We start from the raw sequence: 24,975 nt of genomic DNA, 5'->3' as shown, positions 1-24,975 counted from the left end.
TATTATTAAATCATTCATTTTAAATTTGCTCAGTTTTTTAAATAAAGAAGGGCAGCTAACAGAATCAAAAGCTTTCCCAGCTTCTCATTACAGCTTTGTTGTTTTTGTATATGATTCATTATGTGTGAAGATTGTCGTATGTTATCTTGTATTTGTCGTTTGTTTGTAGATCTTGTCTGATCATTCTGAATTAAATTTGGAAGTATTTTTTCCAATCTTTTGGATATATTTGAGGTGTATATGCAATATTCCACATTCAGAATTGAGATGGTCCGTATGAGGCACAGTCAAGTCGATCCTTCCCATCTTTAGGTATTAAGGATATGACGGCTTCTTTCCAACTCGGAGGGATCTGAGCTTTTTAACGGCCTAGTTAAAAGTTAATAAAAGTAGAGGAGTAAGTGTGTCTTTTAGAGCTTTATACCACTCTGAGGTAAACCTGACACTCCCCGGACATTTATTGTTTTTTAGTCTTTTATTGCACTTTGAATTTCTGTGGCTGTTAATTCAATACACATTTTTTTTTTGCTCTTCAGTCATTACAGGTAAATAAAAATATTGTTTTTCTACTTGTTTGACAGAGATTTTGGTGAAAAGTTTTTTGTCGAAAGATTCAAATGTTGATTGTATTTGGTCTTGTTTGGTTAAAATGGTGTGATTTATGACGTTATATATATCTTGTATTTTAAAAATAGCCATTTCAGCCGGTTGTTTTCTAAGCTTCCAAGCTAATTATATTGTGCATTTTGAACTGCTTTGATAATATCTTTGCTTTGTGAAGATATTTTTTTATTATTATTTATTATGAGGCCAGGTAATTAATATTGCTTCTTATCTTTTTAATTTCCTGTAGGATTTGAGGATCCTTTAGTTTGTTCTGTAAATCATTAATTTTGTCAGCATTAGTTTCTTTTTGGCCGTGGCGACAGCCATTACACTGCCCCTCAAAACTGCCTTTGCTCCCAGTGAATAGGTACAATTTTCCCGTCATAAATTTGACCGATTTATTTATAGTGAGTAAACTAGCATTAGATCTCCAAAGTGTTTTTTATTTTATTTTTTCTGTTCCAGATCCACTATCACTTTGATCTATTGTACCAATGTCTATCTCTGTCATTTTGGACCTATCTTTGTGGAATATTAAAAAAAAAGTAGTCTATTCTTGAATAGATCTCATGTTGGTTGGAAAATTTTGAATATTGGCATACATTAGGATTCATCTCTCTCCAGATATTGATATATTGATATCTTGTTACAGTAAAATGTCACTGAGGAGTGGGTCAGTTATGCAGTTTTGAACAGGAAATCAATTAATCTGTGTCCGTTATGAAGCCATTTTAGATCAATATTGCAAAATGTGAAATTGTGATCTACTTATGTTATGGTTCAATGTAAAGGGATGTGTCTCCTTTAATATCCATCTCCATTTGTTTATGTGAGCAACAGGAAATGGTGCTGTTTCTGACACTTGTTAAGAATGCTACAGATTCAGAAACTGATTTTTTGGGTCACGTTAATGATTATAGTAGTAATTATGAGATGATTTGTTATCATGACTTATGATCATTTACCATTACTGTAAAGAAATACTTATTTTTAGGTTGCACGCTTGGGAAATAGCCCCCAAAAAATTGAAACATTGACATGAATTATAATTTTAATTTGAATAAATGTGTTTTATAATAAATATATAATAACCAATAATAAAACATTTTAATAAATTGTGTTACCAAGTTAACCTATTTCATTGGGTTGGTTCAAGGAAACACTTTTTCAGAACAATTCTTCTTGTGATTTTTGACACTTTTTTGCTTTTTTCTATTCTAACTGCCTTTGTTTCGAAGCCCTTTTAGCCTAATAGTAACCAGTAACTAAACCCAAGTTATTTTTTTTTTATTTGGTGTTGCAGTGTGGGGCATCTCTGTACACACCTGCTGCTGAGGGACCAGGCCAGATGGAGCTTTCAAGTTTAAGTGATTAGAAGCCCCTCTGTTGGAAAACAAATTCGATTGGAAGAAATTAGGTTGATATGAATTGAATGGTGTCGGCCGGGGCGGTTGAGTGCAAGGTGTGCGTGGGCAGTGGGTCCGGAGGTGGGAGGGAGAGGGAGTGGTGGTGTGTGTGGCGGGGCTGGTGGGCAGATGTTTGGAAAAGATAGTAATAGCTCTAGGATGAAGATAGCCGGTTTTCTCAGGCTTCATTTGTCACTGTCACTATGTTAATTGCTGCTTCATTTATTAAAGTGGAGTCGTCAGAACTCTGATCGAAGCAGGGGCAGACAGTGGTCAGTGGAGAGGTCATAAGACACGTTTCATGCCTAATGTAAGCAACTGACGCCACCCAAACATAACAAATGTTTTCTTAAAAAAATAAATTGAAATAGTACCTAAATTATACTTTTTAATCATGAGGTCGGTCTCAGCAATTCACAAAAAGATGTTTAGTAATTTCACCTTTGCAGCACTGCGTTTTGACTTCCCTTTAAGTTATGAATTTCAGTTTGTCCCCAAAATAAAGTGGACCAGAAAGCGTACAAGGCTCATGTAAATAAAACAAGGATGGACAAAACGCATAAGTAGTGCACATGTAAGACGTGCATCTATAACATTTAATCAACTATTACTTCAATGTCCAGTAAAGAAAATAAATAAACTATATATATATATATATATATATATAGTTATCTGGTAATGTCTCTAAATGTCTGGTAATGTCTCTAAATGTCTCTAAATGTATATTTTCAGTAGATACATAGTCTATTCATAATTGACCAAATGGAAACACTTGCACTTCCATTCACGTTTGATTTTCTTGCTAGCTTCTTCGCCCACATCTGTCATAGCACCAGGAGGAACCGAGAGTACGTCTGATTCAGCTCCGTCTTAAATAACCCAGAGCCCAGTTTGGGTAAATATGAAGGTTTACAGCACCAGGGGGTAAAGCCGCACTTGCCCTTCCTGATCTCCTCTCACCCCCTGCCCATCTCCCCAGCTCCACTTGTCTGCAGCGCATATATCACCCATGTGCCCCCCGGGGTCCAATTACCCACAAGCCCCTACCACAGGTTGGACCGCGGCAGATGGCGCTTCCTGACGAGCCTCAAATTGTGATTAAATGCCTCAGCCTATGTTTATTTTATTGATTTAAATACGTAACAAGGTTTTAAGCGACCAATCACTGTATGGTTCCATGCTGAAGATGTAAAGTAATACAACAGTAAATCAATCAATTATTTTGTCCTAGAAAGACGCTATTGTTCCTTTGCTTTGGCCTATAAAACTATGCAGTTCTTTCTATCAGTCGATCTCATCAAGATTTGGTGTTAGCACTCCATCTACTGGCAGCAGAGGGAATTACCGTGGGAAAAAAAAGACAAAAGCTAGCTTTCCCTGGCATGTAAGTACGCAGTTGTAATGAGGTTGATGATGTATGGACTTAAAAACAGCAGGGGGAGACCTCTGGATTTTTACTGCTGACCTCACAAAACTGGGAAATTGTAAAGCAAGTGTTTCAGGCTTAGAAAAGGAACAGAGAAGATGAGCTCGTAAACAGGATTATAAAACAAGCGTGAATGAAGCTAAATACAACTTCAGCTATATTTTGGATGAGTGAGCATCTTTTTGAAATTATTTTTTCATTTTTGATGCATACAAAAAATGTATAATCCTACTGTGAACGAGCTTTGCATCTTCACAAATTTTACTCACACTTGGAAATGTTGGTCCTTTGTCCAGAATGTTACGAATGAGTTTAATTCAAATTATGTGGTGTTGCTTTAACAAAAATAAAATTTTGGCTAATATTATCAGTTAAGTTAAAGGTTGAATGGACGATTTTTTTTTACCCAAATCATTGTCTCATTTCCTCGTGGCGTGGACTGCCAATTAGTCCTGCCACGTATCAATCATAAAACGCACCTACTGCTCACCTGCAGCTGCGTCCGGGCTCATCCCCACGAGCAGCACGTTTCCCTGTGTCTAAGCGCATTGATCTATAATAATATAGTTCCCTCAGTGTACAGGACAAAATTAAGATGGAGAAAGACTGTTCGAGCTGTCTCATAAGAAGACGGAAATCTACGGAAGACGAGTGAGGCGATACGATCCGTCGCGCTGATAAACAAACACACGTGTGTGTTGTATGAGTCCGCCTGAGTTCTCAAATCGCCGAAAAATCGTCCATTGCGCCTTTAAGCACTAGTTTAAAAAAATAATTCAAGGAACATGGACGTTACGTTATTGTATTGTTTCATTCATACGTACCACATCGAGTTGTGGTACGTAGACCCACACAGTCCAGAGTGTGTGTGGAGCCTGGTCCATGCTGAGTTTAACAGATGCTTCAAAAAGAACCTTATTGACAGCACAGAGACAGTCTGTTCTCCTCTGCTCGTTTAGGCTCATTCTCTCCATTTCCTGCTCATTGATTAGTGATCAGCCTGGTGTCCTCCTCTTCCTCCTCCTCCTGTGCGGCCTGGGTACAGCTCACAGACTAGGGCTTGTCCTGACCAGGCCCCGCAAGAGCTGTGCGTGTGGTAATATGTTGTTCCAAAATGGGAAAAAGGGGTGAAGTGACACAACAACAACAACAACAACAACAACAACAACAGCAACAACAACAACAACAACAACAACAACAACAACAACAACAACACAACAGCAACAGTCTGTGCTTCGGAAGGATTTGCTGTAAGCCCCCAATACTGCCATCCAAGTTCCCAAGCCCATGTGATCATATAGTTCAGTTTATATGATAAGAGTATAAATGATAAAATAATATTGCATCTGTATGTATATGGTGCTGTTTTTGGACACTTACTGTACATTGCCTTATTCAATCACTTGGTGAGGGCAAGTCACTGCTGTAGTCACAGCTGCCTTTCGGTCATTCTGTTCAATCAGCAGCTGTAGTTTGTAACTACATGTATAAATAGTTATTATATCATATGTTAAAGTAATTAACATTTGGTTATTTAATTTTTTTTTTTAATCCATCATAAAGCTGCTCGATTATGAAAAAATAATAATAATACATTAATTTGTAGTGAATAAATAGTTTATCAAGAATGCTTAGGCTTAGTAACTTATACTCTAACCCTAATTCCTAACACTAAGGATAGATCCCAAAGTATAGGCTTGTAGTAGTGTAGTAGGTAGTATAGGATATCATGCAAAATTCACCTATTTATTTTTTCAGCTTAACCATTGTTCCCTCATCAAACACACCTTGAGTTCCATTTACCTTCATTCATGCTACTGAAAAAAAAACCTCTTAATCTCCTCGATAACTGACGTTTTCTCGATCTGTGACGTGGCTCTAAGAATTTTCTCTGCTGTATTTAAGTCTATAAGTCATTGCCAGACTCGTCCATCTTATCACAATCGGTACAACTGCATGCTTCCTTGTATTTCCGTGTGCGATCTCTATTTATTTATATATATTTTTCATGAGCCTTTTGTAATTCTCCCTGCAGCCAAAACCTCTGTGGGAAACAGCAAAGATGTGAAGATATTTGTCCGTTAAAGTTAGTAATATTAGCTAGTAATCACAATTGCTCTATTACACATGTTTAGAGCAATAACCTAATTGTAATTGAAATACCCATAAATTACAATACACCATGCAATGTTGCAATGTCCAGGTTGGTCACTCCAGTCTTCATTCAATACAAACATCAATGTGAGGGAGAGAGTTTGTCACTGATTGATCTGTTCTAAAGCGTGTGTGGTCTCTTTGTGTGAGATTCTGAATATACTATTTCCTTTAGTTGTTTAATTTGTCATTACCATTCCATTACTAAACTATGTTCAAAATGACTAAACCCTCATCTCCCGTCTTCTTTGTGCAGGATCCCGGATGCGCCAAGAAGACTTCCCTCCGCGGATCATTGAGCACCCTTCTGACCTGATTGTGTCCAAGGGCGAGCCGGCCACTCTCAACTGTAAGGCAGAGGGCCGGCCCACCCCAACCGTGGAGTGGTACAAAGACGGTGAGCGCGTGGAGACGGACAAGGACGACCAGCGCTCCCACCGCATGCTGCTCCAGGGCGGCTCGCTCTTCTTCCTGCGCATAGTCCATGGACGCAGGAGCAAGCCGGACGAGGGCTCGTACGTGTGCGTGGCCAGGAACTACCTGGGAGAGGCAGTCAGCCGGAACGCGTCGCTGGAAGTAGCATGTGAGTATCCCGCATGATTTCTTCTTTAAGTGATGGATTTAAGCTGTTTTATGAGCTTTGTTTGGCAATATTTTTGCTGTTGGAGTACACATTGAGCGACCACGTGTTTTATATTAACTGCATTGCAAGAGGTGGAGCTTTGCTTTTAAAAGTATTTAGTGCAAAGAAATCCTTGAGATTTGTTTGCTTTTGAAACCATCATCCAAACCTCCAAAGACTTGAAACACACTACAGTTTAATTTTCAATTCAGGCCCCAATTTGCTTCTCATTGACTTGGACTTTGGATCTTCGTAAGTGAATTCAAAACTACTGTGTTCCTCATGGCAGACGGAATAATGGAAACAGAGGAGCAGGATTGCACGGGAAATAGCAAAAAGGGAAATCATTATTCACTCAAAAAACTAGACAAATTAAAAAAGCGCTCTCATCCAAGCAATTTTACCAAATTGTATTTTATCCGTAAATGATACCCAGTCCACATATTGCACTACTATAATCAGGTTTGAAGCGTTGTTTCAAAAAATTAAGAGAGAAAAGATTATATTAGACCAGGGGTGGGCAAACTACGGCCCGCGGGCCACATGTGGCCCGTTTGCCTTTATAATCCGGCCAAGTAAACGTGTCAAGTAATATTTTGAAAAAATGCCCTCAGGCATCTGTCTGCACATGTATCCTTAATAAATATGACATGAAATGAATTAAATAATAGATTCAATAGCCTATATTTGACAGAAAAGTTTTTTTTTTTTTTTCCGCACCAATGATCGCGGGCCGGCCCTCCACTACTTGCCTGGATTCGAATATGGCCCTCGGAGGAAAATAATTGCCCACCTCATGTGACCCTCATGTGCTCCATGTTTACATATTTACACTGCATGGACTGGTGAAGCTACTGTAGATTAGATATAATAAATACGTCACTACTTCCTGTGTAGTCCATCACAGCTTTCTGTGCAAAATATTTTTTTCTGATCCACAATTTACACAATAGTAATTGCACTGTTTGACTTGCATCTAAATAAGAAGTGCAATGCTCTGATTGTTTCAAACAGCAAACAGCGAGTGTGCTAGCTTAGATAGCTCATCACTTCGAGCTTGTAATATAATAACAGGTATTGCTAGCTCAAATCTATCTATGTGAGTTGTCACTAGTGGCCAGTCAGTACTGTAGCGTAAAATCCAGTAGCGTGTGGTAAATTGTATGGATGGGCAAGCAGTCTTATCACTATTTAGTGAATAATATTGACACGCAAAAATGTGAAAAAAACAACAACACATGCTTAAGTGAGTTTTGAACCCTGGTCTCCCACATGAAGGGGTAACACCTATACAACTGATCAAAAAACTCCCATATGTGAAATAGATGCTGATTGGACAAAATAGGCTCACTTCACTTCAATTCATTACACATTCTATGTTGTTATGCTGCCTGTATTTCTAACTAACATTGAATTATTTTAAATGTGAAAATAGCCTTAGCTACAAACAAAGACTTGGCTCTAAAAGATTTGTTTGTTGAAACTTGGCGTTGCTGTTCTCATGTTAGTGAGCGGAGTGTGAATGGGCTTCTGAACATGGACACAGACTGAGCACTAAAAACACAGTAACTTCTAGCCAAGCTTCAACAGCAGAAGTGAGGGGAAAACAGGCTTATTTGAATATATTTTGAATATATATTTTCCACTGGAATCCTCCAGAAAGCATTATGAATAATGAGTCATTTTTCAACCTTCTACTGTTTGCATATCATTATTGTTCAAAACAAGAAAAGTGCTAATGTCTACTAATATCAGACTATGAAAATAGTGAACTTAATGGGAGATAAGTGCCAAACAAGAACAAAACGTGCTTGTGTGTGAAGCAAGGATGAGTAAATAGTATATGCAGCAGACCCCTTCACCTGAGAAGGACCCCCTCCTTCTCAGGTGAAGGGGTGAACGACAGGCACAGATCAAAGCCGGCCCTCGCTCAGCAGGATTACATTTACCTTTTTGTATTGGGGCAAACCATATTTTACTTTTATTACAAGGAAAATAATTATGTAAAGCCCCTTTAAGGAAGCGAGTTTGAGAACATTTATGTTTTGTGTTATGTACACTTTGAATTCCTAAATAATATTCATAAATGAGGCCCCGGTTTTGGTCCTGGTATAGTCCAGGTCTAGTTCATGTTTATGTATACAAATTTCATCGTAAGGTTTTGCAGATAAGCAAGTGATTTTGTGGCTTTATATGTGTTATTTTTTTTTTTAATAAATAACAAATACAACAAAGCAATAACAAATCCATTTCCTATACAGTTAAGGCAAAGACCTGGGAATTTTTCAAAAAGGGCATTTTTGTTGTCTTTTATTCCATTTTAAGTTCAATTGTCTATGAACACTCTAGACCTTATTCCCTGTTTCTCCATCCTTTCTTGTCCGATCACACGTAAGCCCTCATTAGCATAGCCCTACATGTGCTTGTTAGCTTAGCCTGCTCGCCCTGTGTGGTTAGTGGTATGTTCATTACAGGTGGTGCCTGGCTGAGGCTGTTGCTTTAATCCTCTGAGACCTCCAGCTCAGAGGCGAGGGTGGGGGTGCTGTTCCTCTGATCCTGCCCAAAGGGTGTCCCATGGGTGCCCCCCCCCCACCTTCACCCCCAGGTGCTAACTGTGTGACAGCAGGTTGATCTTTATCGATTGTCAGAAGCACTCTCCCGCAGTTAAAAATGAAGATGCATGAAATATTAATGCAGTTGCAGCGTTATTATATTTTCCTTTGGCCTTTTGGGTTATTTGCGTTAAATATTCTCTCTCCACATGAAGTGTGTGCTCCTGAGTGTGTCTTGGGTGGCTTAAGGGGGCAGGGTCAGAGGTCAGGAGGAGAGCCAATATGATCACATATAAATGCTGGGTTATTACAGTGAGTGATGCTTTTGTGTTTTATTGTTATTACTATTCATAATAATAATTTTATTTGTCCTGTCATTGTGCTTTGGCTTTTGTCTCTTGTCCTTTGTCTCTTTTGTTGAGTTAGGTAAATTGTTTTCTACATATTGCACCGCAGAGATTTTAAAGAAAGTTTTATTTAACATGGTAAATCTTGTCCCTGCCTTAGTCAGTAAACACATGAATACTATACTACAACTGTGGGCCTCGATGTTTCCCTGCACTGATCTGTTTGCTTGAGGTTATTAACAGTTAAAATATGTGTTTTTACATACATTGTGCTTATATTTTTAACTTAAAATATAATCATTAGTTGCAATTAACTAATTAACATGTATCAGACCTAGTTAGGAGACTGTGCCTTATTTTAAAGCAAATGGAAGCTGTTGGAGGCTTGTTATACCTTAAGATACAGTATATGCATAAGAATGTTCGGATTTGTTTAGACTTCTGATCAGGAGAATTTGTATTGATTCCAAAATATGTTTATGAACCAGGCCAAGGTTCATGCCCAGCTAAACCCACACTTGTGATGGTTGCTCTGTTGATAGTATTGCAGCACAACAAAAGTGACTGCTGTAATTCTTGGCAGCTGTGTCGCTCCGAGGCTCTACACACATAGAGATAATGTGAGAACAGCTTCAGGTAATACGGTATTAATATATTTAAGAGGCTTTGAAAGTTTAATGAAGGCTAGTCTAAAGGATATTGAGTGGTCCGTGTGTGAAGGATCGACCAATACCAAGTGCTCCAGACTAGACTCTATGAGCTGCTATGTGTTCATACAGAGGGAGTGGTGCTGCTTACTTATTGGCTGTCAGAGATATTAAAACAACAATATTAAATGCATTGGAAGAAATAACCAAGTTAATGTGTTGCATTTTTTTGCAAACCTTGTTCAGCCCTCAATAATTGGGTTATTATAGTTCCACAGTGCAGTGTTTTGTATTTCTCTGGAATATTTCATGCCATGTACCACCAAAGAAAATATTTAACCTTCCAAGTACCACCAGATCTAAACAGGGTCTATAATACGCACTCAGTGGTGCTGCCATTTTGAGGAAAGAAGCCGCCTGCTTTCTGCGCTGTGAGTTTTACCAACAACGTGTCTTAAAAAGAAAGGATCATTCTTCTGTAACATACTCAAAGACCTAGACCTAGACCAAGACTTAGATGTAAATGATAACCAACGTTTTTGCTGTTTTTAAGTTTCAGCAACTTACTTAATTTCATTTTCTGTGAGATGCACTATTTTTAATGTAGTATAATCTAACAGTCGACATGGTGAAGAACACAATCCAGTTTTTAAGTTTCAAGTTCTAGGTCAAGAACAAACTGAAAGAAGGAGAATCAATGCATGCGTATAAGATTGACTGTACATTAAGAAAACAGAACTGCAGATAATCTTACGGCTGTAATTGACTAATTCCCTGTCCAACGATTATTTTACTAAAAGAGGGTATGGAATTAAATAAAGCTCTCCAACCTTTCTCATCAATCCGACAATATGTTTGACCCGAACTGCACAAAAAAGACAATACAAGTATTAGTATTCCTTTGTAAAGAGGCAGAATATTTTCATAATTAATTCCCAAGTTTCCAGCTGACTCATTCCATGCCATCTCCTTTCTCTTACGATATTATCTACAAAGCTTCATAATCCCAATAAAATGATTTGTCAAGTAATACACATTTGTTGACCATGACGCCATCGACCAATGGATTGACTAAACGAGACTAAGGGTTTTTGGTCAATTCTGTGGAAATATTTTTCTTTCTATAAAACAGCCAGCTATCACCTTGTTTTTAGCTTTTTATTTCATTGACATTTACTTTTTACATTTTGGTCTATTTTCTAAATGTACTCTGACAATGCCAAACCGATTGACCACCATTTTCCATTGGATATCATTGATCTGTTTTTGAATCTGTCTGTTTATTGCACACCTTGCAGCTTTGGCCTGGCTTCTGGTCCCTTGTGTACGGGGGTTACCAGTTCAAATCCCTGCGCTGCCTGATTAGCTTTATCAGCCGCTCACATCCCTCGATATCAGGCGTAAATCCGGGGTAATCGCACTAGAGAAAAACTATTTAACCTTAAACCCATGTCCAAGTATTCCATTTGGCTTTGTTTACGGCCAGGCCAGTTCCTATCTCCTACACCCTTGCTGCCTCCCTCCTTCTTCCCTATCGAGCGCACCTTGCCCCCTCCGCGTTGACGAGAGCTTGAGCAGGCCCTACGCTGGGATAATTGAATAATCGCGGTTTATAGAAACAGATTGAGGAGAGTGTCCGGTTGAGCGGTACGCTGCTGCGAGGAGCCGGACCGCAAGCTGGGAACCACTCAGTTCTGTGTGACAGAGAAGGGGGTGGGGCAGAGAGAGAGGAAACAGAGAGAGGGATAAGAGGAAGACTGGAGAAAGTTAGAAAGGGGGAGAGAGTGAGGGATTGAGAAAAGGTAGAGAAAGAGAGATAAGGAACGTTTTAATTGGGTTTGGTCCCCTTGACCGAAGGTTTGTCTTGGAACTCTTGGGCTTGGTTATTTCAGATGGCCTGCGGTTCTATGCAAAAGGCCTAGTCAAGACCGGTTTGGGGCATCTCCCAGGGCCATTCTTAGGTCGCTTAAAGTGTCTGGTCCGGTACACTTAAGACAGTGAAGATCTACCTATAGATCTAAATTATTGTATAATTTAGTATTATCTTTATTGTCAGTATTAAACTGTTTTTTTTATTTTTGTTCAACCATAATTTGGCTATAGAAACACAATGTAGGCTTTCATTAATAGCCTAATATTGTTTATCATATACAAATGTGCAATATAAATTTAACTAGACCATTTAACAGGGCTGAGTATTTTGAAAATAAAATATACTGGCCACAACTACGCTAATGATAGAAGATTGAGCTTAACCAGAACTTCCTCTCTCCTCCTTCCTCTGCGTTACACAGCGCGCACTTCGGCGCTTTCCGGTGCTTTCCGGAGCTTTCCGGCGCACTTTGGCGCTTTCCGGAGCTTTCCGCCGCGCTTCGACGTATTGGGCACCCCTGGTGAAGACACTTTCGGACCGTACCAATCAACTCCTCAGAAGAGTGAGAGAGAGAGGGAAAAGGGTGAGCGATGATGTGGGGGTGGAGAGGTGATCCACTGCATTATTTATACAGAACAGACTGGGGGGCTTGCATGGAGGCTTGGGCAGAAGCATTTCCCCTTTAGTGTTTGAAGATAAAAACACATTTAGTTCAGGTTGGGTGAGCATGAATTTGATATTTTTTTAATATCGTGTTAGTTTAGTGCGGTGCAGTGAAGTGTTTTTCCATCGACTGGTGGGTTGCTAGTTCAAACCTAGTAAATAATGCCATTGTGGGCCTTGGTAAGACACATTACAGGTATTTCATAATTAACTGTATACCAATGTTGTCTTTATGTGAACTTCCAAAGAAATACAAAATATGTTAAGAGGTTGCATAGTCATTTGAGAATGCAATGCAAGTATATAGTGTTACAAATGTATAGAATTTGTACTGTCTTGAAAACGTAATTAAAAAAAACAAACAAAAAACATTCATTTTAAACTGCTATATACTGTTAAATATTTCACAATTAGTTTATGAATGCTTTTCACAAATTTCAAAGGCCAGAGCGGAGTTTTGCTGTCACACTAAAAGCTAACAACAACTAGCATGCTAACAGCGCAGCAGTGTTACTTCCTGTTGTATCAATATGTTGATCAAAACACTTTAGAATTAGACAGCGCAAAGTGGTCTCATTTTGACCTTATGGGCTGCTTTTACAATATATCTGTACTGGGGAAAAAACTTACTTTATCACATGAAGAATCCGTTCGGCTGTTCTTATTTATGGTGTAAACACTACCCTAAAATAACTGATACTTCATGAAGTTGTATTAATACATTTGGAAAGACACAAGCAATATTTTACATAAAAAACTGTTTATTAGTATATAGTACAGTGGTGGGCCGTCAGGGCCAGCAAGGCCTTCTCTGCTAGCCCAAACATAATCAGAATATGATTTAAAAATATATATATATATATATTTTCCCTCAAATATTTATTAAATTATTCCCCAGAGTAAGCGTTTTACTCTTCATTTCATGGCTTCCCTCTTGGTTGCACTGCTTCTGCCCCAGGTTCAGATTTGGAGGCTGGTCTTTATGTTAGATCTTTTATCCAATCATATTCAGCCATCATGTGTTGCCAGGGGTCTAAAATCTGCCGAGGCCTTCAGACTCAACAGAGCTGGTGCTTGTAGCTAAAAGTGAATGGAAATGAAAATGATGTGTCAACTGATCAGCTTCAGAGTTGGCTCTTGTACGTCTGCTGCTGTTGCTCAGGAGCCATCTGGCAGGTGCATCACGTGCACGTCTTTTGATTGGATCACCAATATTGAGAGGCAGGTCTTATGGGCGGGGTATATCGATTTGGTCGAGGATACAATTACAATGCCTTTCTCAAGATGAACTTTTCAAGAAAAGTTAGACATTGTAAGAAGAGGTTGTCCTATGCCGACGCTGCAAAGCCTGTTACAGGCGGCGCGCTGAAAATGCGTTGACAACATGCGGGCGAGGCACGGACAACACGCAGCACGGACCACGCGCGGAAAACGTGCAGAGAACGAGCGGACATCGGCAGGGCACGGAGAACGGCACACAGAACGCGCGAAGAACGAGCGCGGACAAGGTAAAGCAACGCCTGTTTAAACGTCTAGAGCCATGGCATCATAATGATGCTAATATGATGGTAATAAGAGGTGGATTTATTCGGGTGGGACTGTGTATGACCTCATTGAAGGCCCAAGCCCCAGACCCACGGCCCGCCACTGATATAGTAATATTTTCAAAAACATTATAGAATAAACAAAATATAGCTGTGATATAAAAGCTTTCCATATATATATTTGCACATTTGTTCTAGTTCTGTGGATCAATAACATCTTTAAGTCTACTCATGTGAAATTATGAATCTGTAGTGTTTAATACATATTCTTCCTCTGATTTTCAGTTTGCCATTCCTGATCCTACACACATCTTAGTTCAAATGTATTCACCAGACATAATGGAGTGGTTCCTCGATCTAATTTAAGCTGGAGAGAACTCGAGCTAATGATAAGCTTAAGCAGCGCGGCTGGAGCGAACCACTTGACCACAGTGCAACAGCCCTTCAAGCCTCGTCATCCCCATCCTCTGACTCCGGGTCTAGCATTCTCCGATCGCCTGTGCTGCAAATTCAACGGGATGTGGCCCCCTTTTTTCTTCTTACTTTCACCAATAAACTAGGTCAATGAGCAGCTCCATAAATCACGCTGAAGTCTTGTGACAGAAATGCTAGCTGCAGCCACGGCGCGCTGAATAAATTGCTTGCACGGCGGATCAACGTGTATATGTAAGTGTGACAAGGCGCACCTGGGGCGACGGTATCCGCGGCGAGGGGAGAGGAGAAAAAAGGTCTTAATTAGCTTCATGTTTTGCAGGTGGAAGGTTGGTGTGTGCGAGATACCGAGGAGAGGTACTTTTAATCAACTGGAGGATGTTACTGCTGCCCGCTGACATAGTTTTAGCGTCTTGTATGGAAAGGGAAGAGTTACAGAGGAGGATGGAGGGATGAAACAAAAGGCTATATGGAAGAAATGGAAGAGCAGTGAGTTAGGCCACTTGGAAGTTGGATAGATCTCAACATTTCTCATCAACACCAATTGCTACGAATTGGTAAAGCAGATGTTACAAAATATATATCGACAACTGAAGCTAACTTAGCATGGAGATGTCATTGCTTTGCTGGAAAAATTCTACAGTAGTCACAACGTTTTTAAAAGCACACCAGGAAAACTGGATAACTGGCCAATTCACGTCTAAATACATGTAAACCTGGGAACTTTATGATTGAAGTGTCTTGGTTCGAACTCAAAGACCCTAATAAAAAAGCACTCACTCATTTCACATGTTTACTCGTTCACCCATTGGCTTGTACAAGTTGTTTTGTCTTGGTCCATTATGTTAAAGTGAAAGTAAAAAAGACCGGAGCTTCAGCGTGGCTAAGAGTGGTCTGATCAGTTTTGGGACATTTAAATTGAATTTGGTTGTTTAGCGCAATCTGAGTTCTCTCCGAGCACATCATTTAACACCATGAAGATAAACAGGTGATGCCAGCAGGAGAAGTTACAGGTTAGGGCCCTTATTTATAGAGTAGGTAACTACAAATAAGTACACAAACTATGAACTTTGCGCATAGAGGCATTCAGAGATGAAGCAACTTTTTGTAAGAATTCCACAGAGAGTTTCAAAAAAGTATAGAATCAAACTGTATTATAGCTCCATCAAAAAAGAAAGACACATAAAGTTTGCCAAATTGGATTGGATTCAGGAAACACGAGTCCTTCAGTAAGTACAGTTCTAACCTCCTAACAAGCAAATGGGCTGAAACAAAAGCGTACCTGCTGTTCCAAATGCCACTCCGAACGGGATGACGTTTTAACAATCCCCTCTGATATTATCTAAAGCGCCTCTTCGATAATTACGGCACTCATTAGCTAGCGTTTGGTCCTGATACAACAAACTAATTAGTGGGGAATTAGAGGCTTGGAGGTGTGAGAAAGGATGGAGGAAGGGGGGCAGCGTCCAGCAGGAGAGACGGAGAGACAACAGGATACAGCATCTGCACTCATTACATACACCTGCCCATGCGTTTGCACACCGCCCCGAGGAGCCTGGGGTGATGTGCACGAGTCCTTCAGAAAAACGGAGGGTAAAGACAGGAGAGGGACAAAAGGCAGCCATTAGGAAGCGCTGTTATACTCAATAAAAAAGCATTGTTCTTGAGAAATTATGTAGTTTTGGCAAAGTTAAACAAGTACTTGGGTTGTTCGCACAGAGAATTGGTAAGCAGCGCTGGCCACCTCGCTCATGGTTTCACATAAGCGACTGATGTCACCAAAACATGACAAATGCTTTCCTAATAAATTAAATCAAAATTCTACCTGAATTATACTTATTAATCATGAGGCCGATCTCAGGTTTCAATAGAGGTTTATTAAAGGTTTGTGTCGCTGTGCGACACAAACACAAAGTGGCTAAAGCTTGAAAAATTAGGAAACTACTTTATCCTACATTTATTCACTTCTCCGCACCTTTACATCACATTTTAATGTCTCTTTGTGTAACGCTTTGGATAATATTAGACATTTTATGCATACTGGAAAATACAATATTTTGTTTTTATCTTGACACGACTGTTGTGCATTATTAAACAGGAAACAGTGATAGTTTGTTTTGCAAAGCGTAGCGGCTCAACATATAAGTGAGCATCACTGACAGTGCCAAGACTAAAGCAGCGTTTGGTGAGAAATTATTATTTTCTGTTTATAGCTTCTTTTCATAGTGGATACATTACTTTTTGAGTTAATTACAAGCTGGTTTCAGTTGCAGGATCTGACAGCCCAATTTAGAGTGGCGCTCACTCACTGTTTTCTCATTGAATAGTCAGTTTAACTATAACCAAAGTAGAAACCACATCATCAAACATATTCATCATTCTTCATGTCAGTAAGGTATTGTAATTGAGAATAAATCAACACTTTAATTGTCTGTCAAATTGAGATTTGTTTTATTGTTATTAAATTTTAATAATCTTTGGTGGAGGAAATCGGACACACTTTTGTGTTGATGTTTAAAAGTTTGTATTGTTTTTGTTCAGGAAATGACTGTAGAAAGTAATGACCAGAAAATCCAATTGAACATGACCTTCATCTGGCAGTAGATGCAGCACAAATCCACATGTAGTAGACTCTCACCTCAGCCTAACAGTGATCTAAGCCAACAGCAGCAGGCTTGTGTTTGTCCTGCTGTGATAAGGGCTGCTGGTGTGGACACTGAAAGTGTGAGTGAGGCGAGTTGATCGGATCTGTCAGTCCAGACTCCAAATAGCTGCTGGATCTGACTTGATAGGACACACGCACCTCTCTGAACATTTGCCAGGTCTGAACACGCAGGTAAAACAGTCACATGCACCACTCTGAACAGCTGCAAGGACTGAACACACAGGTAAAACAGTCACATGCACCACTCTGAACAGCTGCAAGGACTGAACACACAGGTAAAACAGTCACATGCACCACTCTAAACAGCTGCAAGGACTGAACACACAGGTAAAACAGTCACATGCACCACTCTAAACAGCTGCAAGGACTGAACACACAGGTAAAACAGTCACATGCACCACTCTAAACAGCTGCAAGGACTGAACACACAGGTAAAACAGTCACATGCACCACTCTGAACAGATGCAAGGACTGATAATATATGTAGGCAGCCACAGCAGCAGTAGTAGTAGTAGTAGTAGTAGTAGTAGTAGTAGTAGTAGTAATAGGAATAGAAGACAATGTAGATTTACTGTCTTGCCCAAGGACACAACAGCATCATACCACATAAATAAATTGAATACCACAAAAAATAAAATAAATAAATAAAACTTTACAGCTAACAAAAATGTTGATCACAAAACATTGAACAAAACAAAGACCAATTTCTAGACAAAAGTGAAATTAATCTCACTCATAATTAATAAATAATGAAAAACCTTCATCCTCTGCTGACCTTAGAGTGTGTGAAAAGTTAAAGGCGCAATGGACGATTTTTCGGCGATTTGGAAAAGCAGGCGGAAGTGCTCATGCGCACTCCCCCGTGCGGACTGATACAACACACACGTGCGTTTGTTTATTAGCATCGCATCTCTCGTCTCCCGTAGATTTCCGTCTCTTACGAGTCAGCTCGAACTGTCTTTCTCCTTCTTCATTTTGCCCCGTACACTGAGGGAACTATATTATGATAGATCAATGCGCTTAGACACGCGGAAACGTGCTGCTCGAGGGGACGAGCCCGGTTGCGGCTGCAGGTGAGCGGTAGGTGCGTTTTATGATTGATACGTGGCAGGACTAATTGGCAGTCCACGCCACGAGGAAATAAGACTCAGATTTGGGCCCAAAAAATCGTCCATTCAACCTTTAATAGAAGAATAATATAGTGGCAGCACTGCAGCACTTTGTCAACACTGTCAATGGATACCCAATAGTCAATCATATTTCTGCACGTTAGCTTCACATTTCAAAGTTTGACTGATGAAATAGCATGTGGGACATACATCTGACTCTGTAAATAAAGTCACCACTTGGTGCACCATACATCACTGTATGGGCTTCATCTCCAGAACTTTGACCTCCACGTCTCCAACGGTCGAGGTCTTCCTGAAACTGCATTTTTTCCCGTCCCAATCCTCAGGGGGTTGGCGAGCGTCCGGGTGACCTTTCAGACATACAGAGGAGCTATAGGTTTACTTGAGCCTCGGTGTAGAACTGCTGACTGTGGAGGAGGCAGGATAAGTGGTTTGTGTTGAGAATGGTGACAGGAACTGCAAAGGCAAAGTCATAGAGGCAGGGTTTCTTCTCCCCAAACGTTATATTATTGAAGAAAAATAATGATATTGAAGTAATACATTAAAATATGAACAATGTGCAAACCATGTTAAAAAAATATATGACTTAGGCAGAGCAAAATAATATGTCTGTTTGCCGTAACCCGACCGAGCCGTCAAAATTATAGCCGACTGAAAAAAAAAATATCAGCATTTTGTCAAAATTATGCCAAATTCTTTTATTTTTCTTATATTTCGCCCACTCACGGACCGTTTAAAAAAAAAAAAGTGCCGTGTTGAATAATTTTTTTATCACTGGAACTCGCTAAAAATATTACGAAGCCGAAAAAGAAATGAAAATGAAACTTAACACGAGCGGAGAACGTTCAAGTCATTGTCTGTTGAAGCCTGACCCCTGAATTTTTATACTTTAAAGAAAAAAAATTAAATTAAAATGTAAACATTGCTTTTGTGTTTTTTCCTTATGTACACTTTTAGTACGAATTTCATGTAAAGCTTTATGAATGGGACCACAGACCATTCCTGACATCTTCACCCCGAGCGTTTGTCATTGACCAGTGCGTTTGTCCTGTGGTCAGTGGAAGTGAGCTGTCACGTGAGGCTGCTGACTTAAGACTTTCTCACAATCATTAGCGCCAGGGAGATAAAGCACCGGGCGTTTGGGAGGGAGAGGAGCGGGCGTTAAGGGTGACACATTTATGAATGGCCTCGCCGCTCCCACAATGCACCTCTGTTAGCAGCCCGTCTGTGGTGCTCCAGTCTGACATTGACTTCTGGGTTCTACATTGTGAGAGCAGTAAGTTACTTCAGACTGGACAAAGAGTTGGGCTTGGTGTTTGGCTTGGTGTTCTCAAGAACGAAACAAAAACATGGCAGCGCTCAAGTCCAAGAGAGTAAGTCAGTGTGAAGGAACTTATTTGTATTTAGTTTGATCAAAAGAGGTAGGGTTTGGACAAAAGTTGAGGATGAAGATGCATGGGATTTATACAGCACATTTCAAGACACATAACGTGGTTTACTGAATTATACATGCCATACTCAGTGTTGGTAAGCTTGAAATGGGGAGAGAAAGGGTAAAGACAAATGGTCGAGGGCTTGAATTTAACCCATGACCTCACGTTTATAGCAACCAGCACTCGCACTTCTTGTGAATATTTGTGGTGGCACTCCGCATGTCTGTGGGTCAGTGCGATTATGTTGCCATGATTGTCAGGCTCCGTTGCCTCTTATATTGTAGAAATAGCGGCTAACACCAGCATGGAGTTTGCGAAAACACTTTTCTAGTTCTTCGCTTTTGGCAAATGTGAGGGTGTTTCTGTCCTTCATGTGACACAATCATTACAAAATGTCCTTATGTCTAGGGTCTGCACACTTTCTGTCAAGGCTTAAAACGTTTGTAAAATCCTCTGGCGTGCAGCTGGTCCAAACCCGGAATTGTCAAACTCTGATGTTGAAAATAACTTCACGGTGCTCTAAAAGATATTGGACGCTTTCTGTGGAAATCCCAAGTGAAAAGCCTTGATTACCCAAACATGTGAAACACAACTCTGTATATGTTTTGGATAAGGGAACAACATTCAAAGACAATGTGGGTTAAGTACCTTGACCAAGAACACAGACGAAGCTGAGATAAAACTGCTGATCTTTGGGTTCCTCTAACCACCAAGACGCCGTTATCTCTAGAACTTGAGTTTTGATTGTTGCAAACAGAAATCAGAAATGATCACAAAGCAACACAACATTTGGCCTTTTACATAAACCATGTGTATGTTTCTAATTGCGTTCACTTTCACCAACATGCAACAACATCCAGAGCTGCAGTTATGAATGTGTTCATGTCGCGTTGGCTTGTAATGACTGCTCTGAAGCTGGGATTGATCCGGTCCATGCTGTTATGTGTTGTGATTGAACAGCCATTAGCACATTGGAGACACCCCCCCCCTCTCTCTCACACACACACACACACACACACACACACTCACTCACTCACTCACTCACACTCGTCTCTCAGCTCAGGCTGTTATGAATTATTGAAATATGTCCACGAGCGAGTATTGATCAAGTCAGGAGCAGACAGTCCGTGGGCTTGCTGCTTACACGCCTGGCCTCCACTTTGATTTCACATCCACTCACATATGCACATTGTTCATACATGTACAGTTTTCTATTGTGTAATATTCATTAGATTTTTTCTGTATACATTTTGGATCATAATCGATGTTTAGTAACATTTTAATTAGAATGAGCAGATCTCAAAAGTTCCAATTGTTCTTTGCAATGATGAGATCACCCCTGTGTCTCTGACTGGGATATTCACAAATGATACTGATTTGGAGCCCATGCCAGTGTTGAGGTACTGGTACACGCAGATTACGATCAATCGGCCTATGTTTACTTGTTTTGATGTTTTTACAGTGTATTTGAATACATTAACACCTTGCATGGTTTTAATATTTCTGGTTTATTAATATATACGTGTTTATGCTGTTTACTTATCTTTTCATAACCTATGCTTTATTTATTTATTAGCATCCTCGTTAGCTGTAATTTAATTTAATATAGTCATGTCTTGAAAGCAAACATTTATTATTTTACATCATTCAAATAAAAAAAAATATTCAAGTCATATGAATATAATATTTAAATTAAGATATTTTATCTCTCTTGACATTTTGTGTTTTTAAATATATATACATAAAATAAATAAAGTATGGTATGTGTTTATTGACAGAGTTGTTGATAACAATGTTGTATATTTGGGCTGATCTTCCCACTTTTGTCAAAAATAGACGAGTGCACTGTCAAACTAACTCAGAGACTGGATTCAAGAGGTTCTGAGATTTAAAATGAGTTAAGCTGGTAAAAAAACTGTGTTGATTCCTGTTGGGTTTCAGTTGATTAGACAGTAGTATTAACCACAAAGATAATACCTAAAGTTTCTTTGTACTTCAGATATCTTTGCCAATTGCTGACAATATACTTGATACTACCCGTTTATATTCCAAACCAGCGCTCTAATCTAATTCAGTTCAGATTTCAGTCTTCGCTCAACATCTGGACATGCTTAAAACGTCAAATGCAAATTGAATCTGAATATTTAGTTTAAATCTAATAGCAATAACTGTAACCACATTTCCTCTATCATCACTAATACATTCCTTATCCTCCCTCCATCAGTTATTACCCACATTGAGACATCTTTTGCTGACACGTGGGCGAAAGCATAAGTGAGCGATAATAATATTAATGGGAAAGTCTAAATCCCAACGGACAGCAGCGTTTGAAGGGGACTTGCCTCATGTCCAGCTGGAATTGGATGCACTGACCCTTAGCTCGGCCTCTGCCCTCTCCTGTCCCAACCAGATCTTTGTCAAGCCCTTAACAGAGCGACCGTTCAAATTCCATTTAAAAATAAGAACCTTAAATGGTCGTAATTAACAAATCACAAAGACTACGGTTAGTGAAGTGTCTGTGTACACTGTTGGGTGAATGTGTGTGTGAATGGGTGAGTAGTTTCCTGATGTAAAGTGTTTTGAGTGCCTTGAAGTTAGAAAGGCGCTATATAATTGTGACCATTTACTGCAGTGACCAGATTTTCAAAATTAAAAACTGCGACACACCCGGGTTGCAATGGGGGTAATATAATAATTGTAAAAAATGGGACTAATTAAGGAGATTTTGATGCACTCAGTCCAATCGTGGCTCTTTCACACCACTTTCACAGCTCACTTGTGACTCAGTGTATAATCTGCGAGACTTCTATCAGTGGGAGTGAAAGCATTTTTTGTGTGTTCTTGTTATTCTAAAGCAACATTTTCTCTATTTTGGCTAAAGAAACAACAATATCTTACCCTCTTTACTGTTAGCGGGTCTCAAAGTGGCCTAAAACCGGGGACAACTGGGACATGTCAATGGTTTTGGATACATCTGCTGGGGCATGGAACACAAGGCTTAAAACTGGGACTGCTACGGGGAAATGGGGATGTCTGGTCACCCTACCTTTTTTGTAACCATTTACACCCAGACAGGGGGAGAAACTCCACAACAGAAAAAGTGAAATAAATTAAGTTAAAAAAAAGTAGTTCGACCTCTACAAACATGTTTTGAAATGCATGTCAGTTCACATTTACGTCTCCTCTCAAATGTTAATGTTTAAAATGTGTATTTTGAACATTGAACAATAAATTGCAACTCTAATCACAATGATGGTCAGAAAAATTGCTATCAGATCGTTTGGCAAAACTATTCGCCACAGTTGTGAGTGACTTCCCTCTCTTCAGACGTCTCCTCCGCCTCCTCACCTCCTCCACGGGCCCCTCGGAGCCCGGTAATCCATCACACGGGGCAGAGGAGGAGGTGACAGAGCTCTAGGCTGCAGGTTCATGCACTGCTTGCTATGGATTGGATTCAAATGTTGCACAAATTGATTGGCCGGGCGATGGAATGCAGGATGTGTTGTTACGTGCAAATGTGCAGATGTTTGGACGGCCCAGTGGTGCTTTCATGGCTCAGCACTACAGCACCTAAAGGACACGTTCTTCCACCTGTCTGCGCCCTCAGGCTGAAATTGCACATAGATACAATTGGCAACCAGTCATATTAGGGGGCGTGGTCTGCCATTGAGTCAACCTTTTAATACGTTTCCTGGTGAATAATGTGTATTTTAAGAACAACTAATTCAAGTCGAGTACAAACTCAGTCTTAATGGAGGTTGTTGACATGTAAAGTCAAAAAAGTCCACGGATTGTTCTGTAGTAGATGTTAAAATACAGCAGGCGACGCATAGCATCGCAATAGCATTTAGCTCAAAGCTAATGTTATTATTTTTTGTTTTTTTTTGTTTTGCCAGTAGTGTCTTGTCTTAACTGTCTGACTCTTTTCATGTGTGTCTTCCGCTTCTGTCTCCACGTGTTACTGTAGCTGCTCTTAGTGTCGGGCCCCTGTTAAAGCTACAATAGAAGACAGATGGGGCCCCGTAGTGAAAGTGTCTCCAATTAAAGACGAGAACTGTGCAAATATTGACGAGTATCGACGGGTGTTGGGTGTCACGGGTCCGAAGGGAGAGACGGTAGCCAGGCTTCTCGGTGCCTGCTCCATCAGCTCTGTCGGCAGCTGCACCCAAGGGCCCCGTGTTATGTGGTGCTGCTTTATTAGCTGTAGTCCAGGGTCACCAGATTCAGTGATGGAAGATACGCTTGTGTGGATTAGAATGCTGATTTGATTTACAGTTTCTATTAAATCACTTAAAACAGGCAGTCATTTCAACACCAACACACCATAATGAGTTTACCTTTATATTTATTTACATGCATTCACAAATAAATACAAAACTTAGAAAATACAATCAAATACATTTAGTAATTTGGTACATAGGAAAAACGAGCCTCTGCAGTTAAGGAGTTAAAAAATTGAAATTATTCTGAAACGATAGCTGCTCCTAACTTCCAAGCTATTAAGTGATGACAGAATGTGCTGACTATTTATGGACTGTAAAACTGGATTAACACCTGATGATGTCACAAGGTGGAACAGTGTGTGTTTAAATTTGGAAACAACCAAGACGAAGAACCAAAACATAAAAAGTATTCTAAATAAGCCCCAGCAGGGCGGAGGGCCTATTGCTCCCGCAACGCTGCCGAAGGCAGCGTTGCAACTGTCTGACCAAACATGCGGGCGCAGCCTGCATGTTTGGTACCCCGTCGCCCCTGGCAAGTACAGTGAACTAGCCCATGCCGAAGGCATGGATCATGCATACTTACTCCTGCTATGACAGAAATAGTCAACAATTAGTGAATGGGCGTAGTCCATTCACTAATTGTTGACAACAGCAGCGCGAAGCGCTGCATTCCTCCAAAAACCCTCCTGGCATCGTCCCGTACGCGAGAATCCATGCCGCAGGCATGGGCCATGCTTGTATCTGCTCAAATCAATGGAAGTCTATGGGGAGTGGGCGGGGCATCCCGACGGAATAGGGAGTGACGAGCGCGTAAGCGCTCGTAATGATGATTCCACCCCATGGCGGCATGGGGAAGGCTTAGAGCTTTCAAACGATGTATAATTTGTTGTTATAGTGGAAACGGCTATATTGTTTTTGCTAAAAATATTATTATTAGGCCCGAGCGCCACAAGCTGGCGAGAGGCCTATTAATCTCGTAAGGCCGTGCGAAGCACGGCTGCGAAAGTGCGCACGTAGTGCGCACGAAATCGAGCGCGAAGCGCTCGCCCACTTCCAAACACTCACTAACGCACTCCTCCACTCATGCACGCCCCGTGCATACTAATTAGTTGTAGGAAAATGGAACATTACCGTTGTAAACGGGCGAAGCCCGTGCAAAAGTTCGCACTAAACGAGCACTTTACATTGGGATGACGACCGCGAAGCGGTCGTCATCCCCATATAAAGCACTCATTTGCGCTAAGTAGCTCAC

General features: G+C 40.2%; 1 protein-coding gene across 5 annotated transcripts in view; it reads left to right on the top strand.

The window, feature by feature from the left end:
• Nucleotides 1-24,975, top strand: part of robo2 (roundabout, axon guidance receptor, homolog 2 (Drosophila)) — a 614,701-nt gene that overhangs the window by 350,368 nt on the left and 239,358 nt on the right. For all 5 annotated transcript variants that reach the window (XM_072460480.1, XM_072460471.1, XM_072460462.1 and 2 more), the window contains exon 2: nt 5,849-6,175. In XM_072460480.1, the coding sequence (XP_072316581.1) occupies nt 5,849-6,175 (327 nt within the window). The remainder of the gene's footprint in view (nt 1-5,848; nt 6,176-24,975) is intronic.

The sequence above is a fragment of the Eucyclogobius newberryi genome, unplaced genomic scaffold (genome assembly GCF_026437365.1).
Source record: "Eucyclogobius newberryi isolate DKJ021-1_F unplaced genomic scaffold, fEucNew1.0.hap1 SCAF_10, whole genome shotgun sequence".
Classification (NCBI taxonomy): Eukaryota; Metazoa; Chordata; class Actinopteri; order Gobiiformes; family Gobiidae; genus Eucyclogobius; species Eucyclogobius newberryi.
The sequence above is the reverse complement of the archived record's forward strand: the minus strand, read 5'-3'. Positions and strand labels throughout refer to the sequence as shown.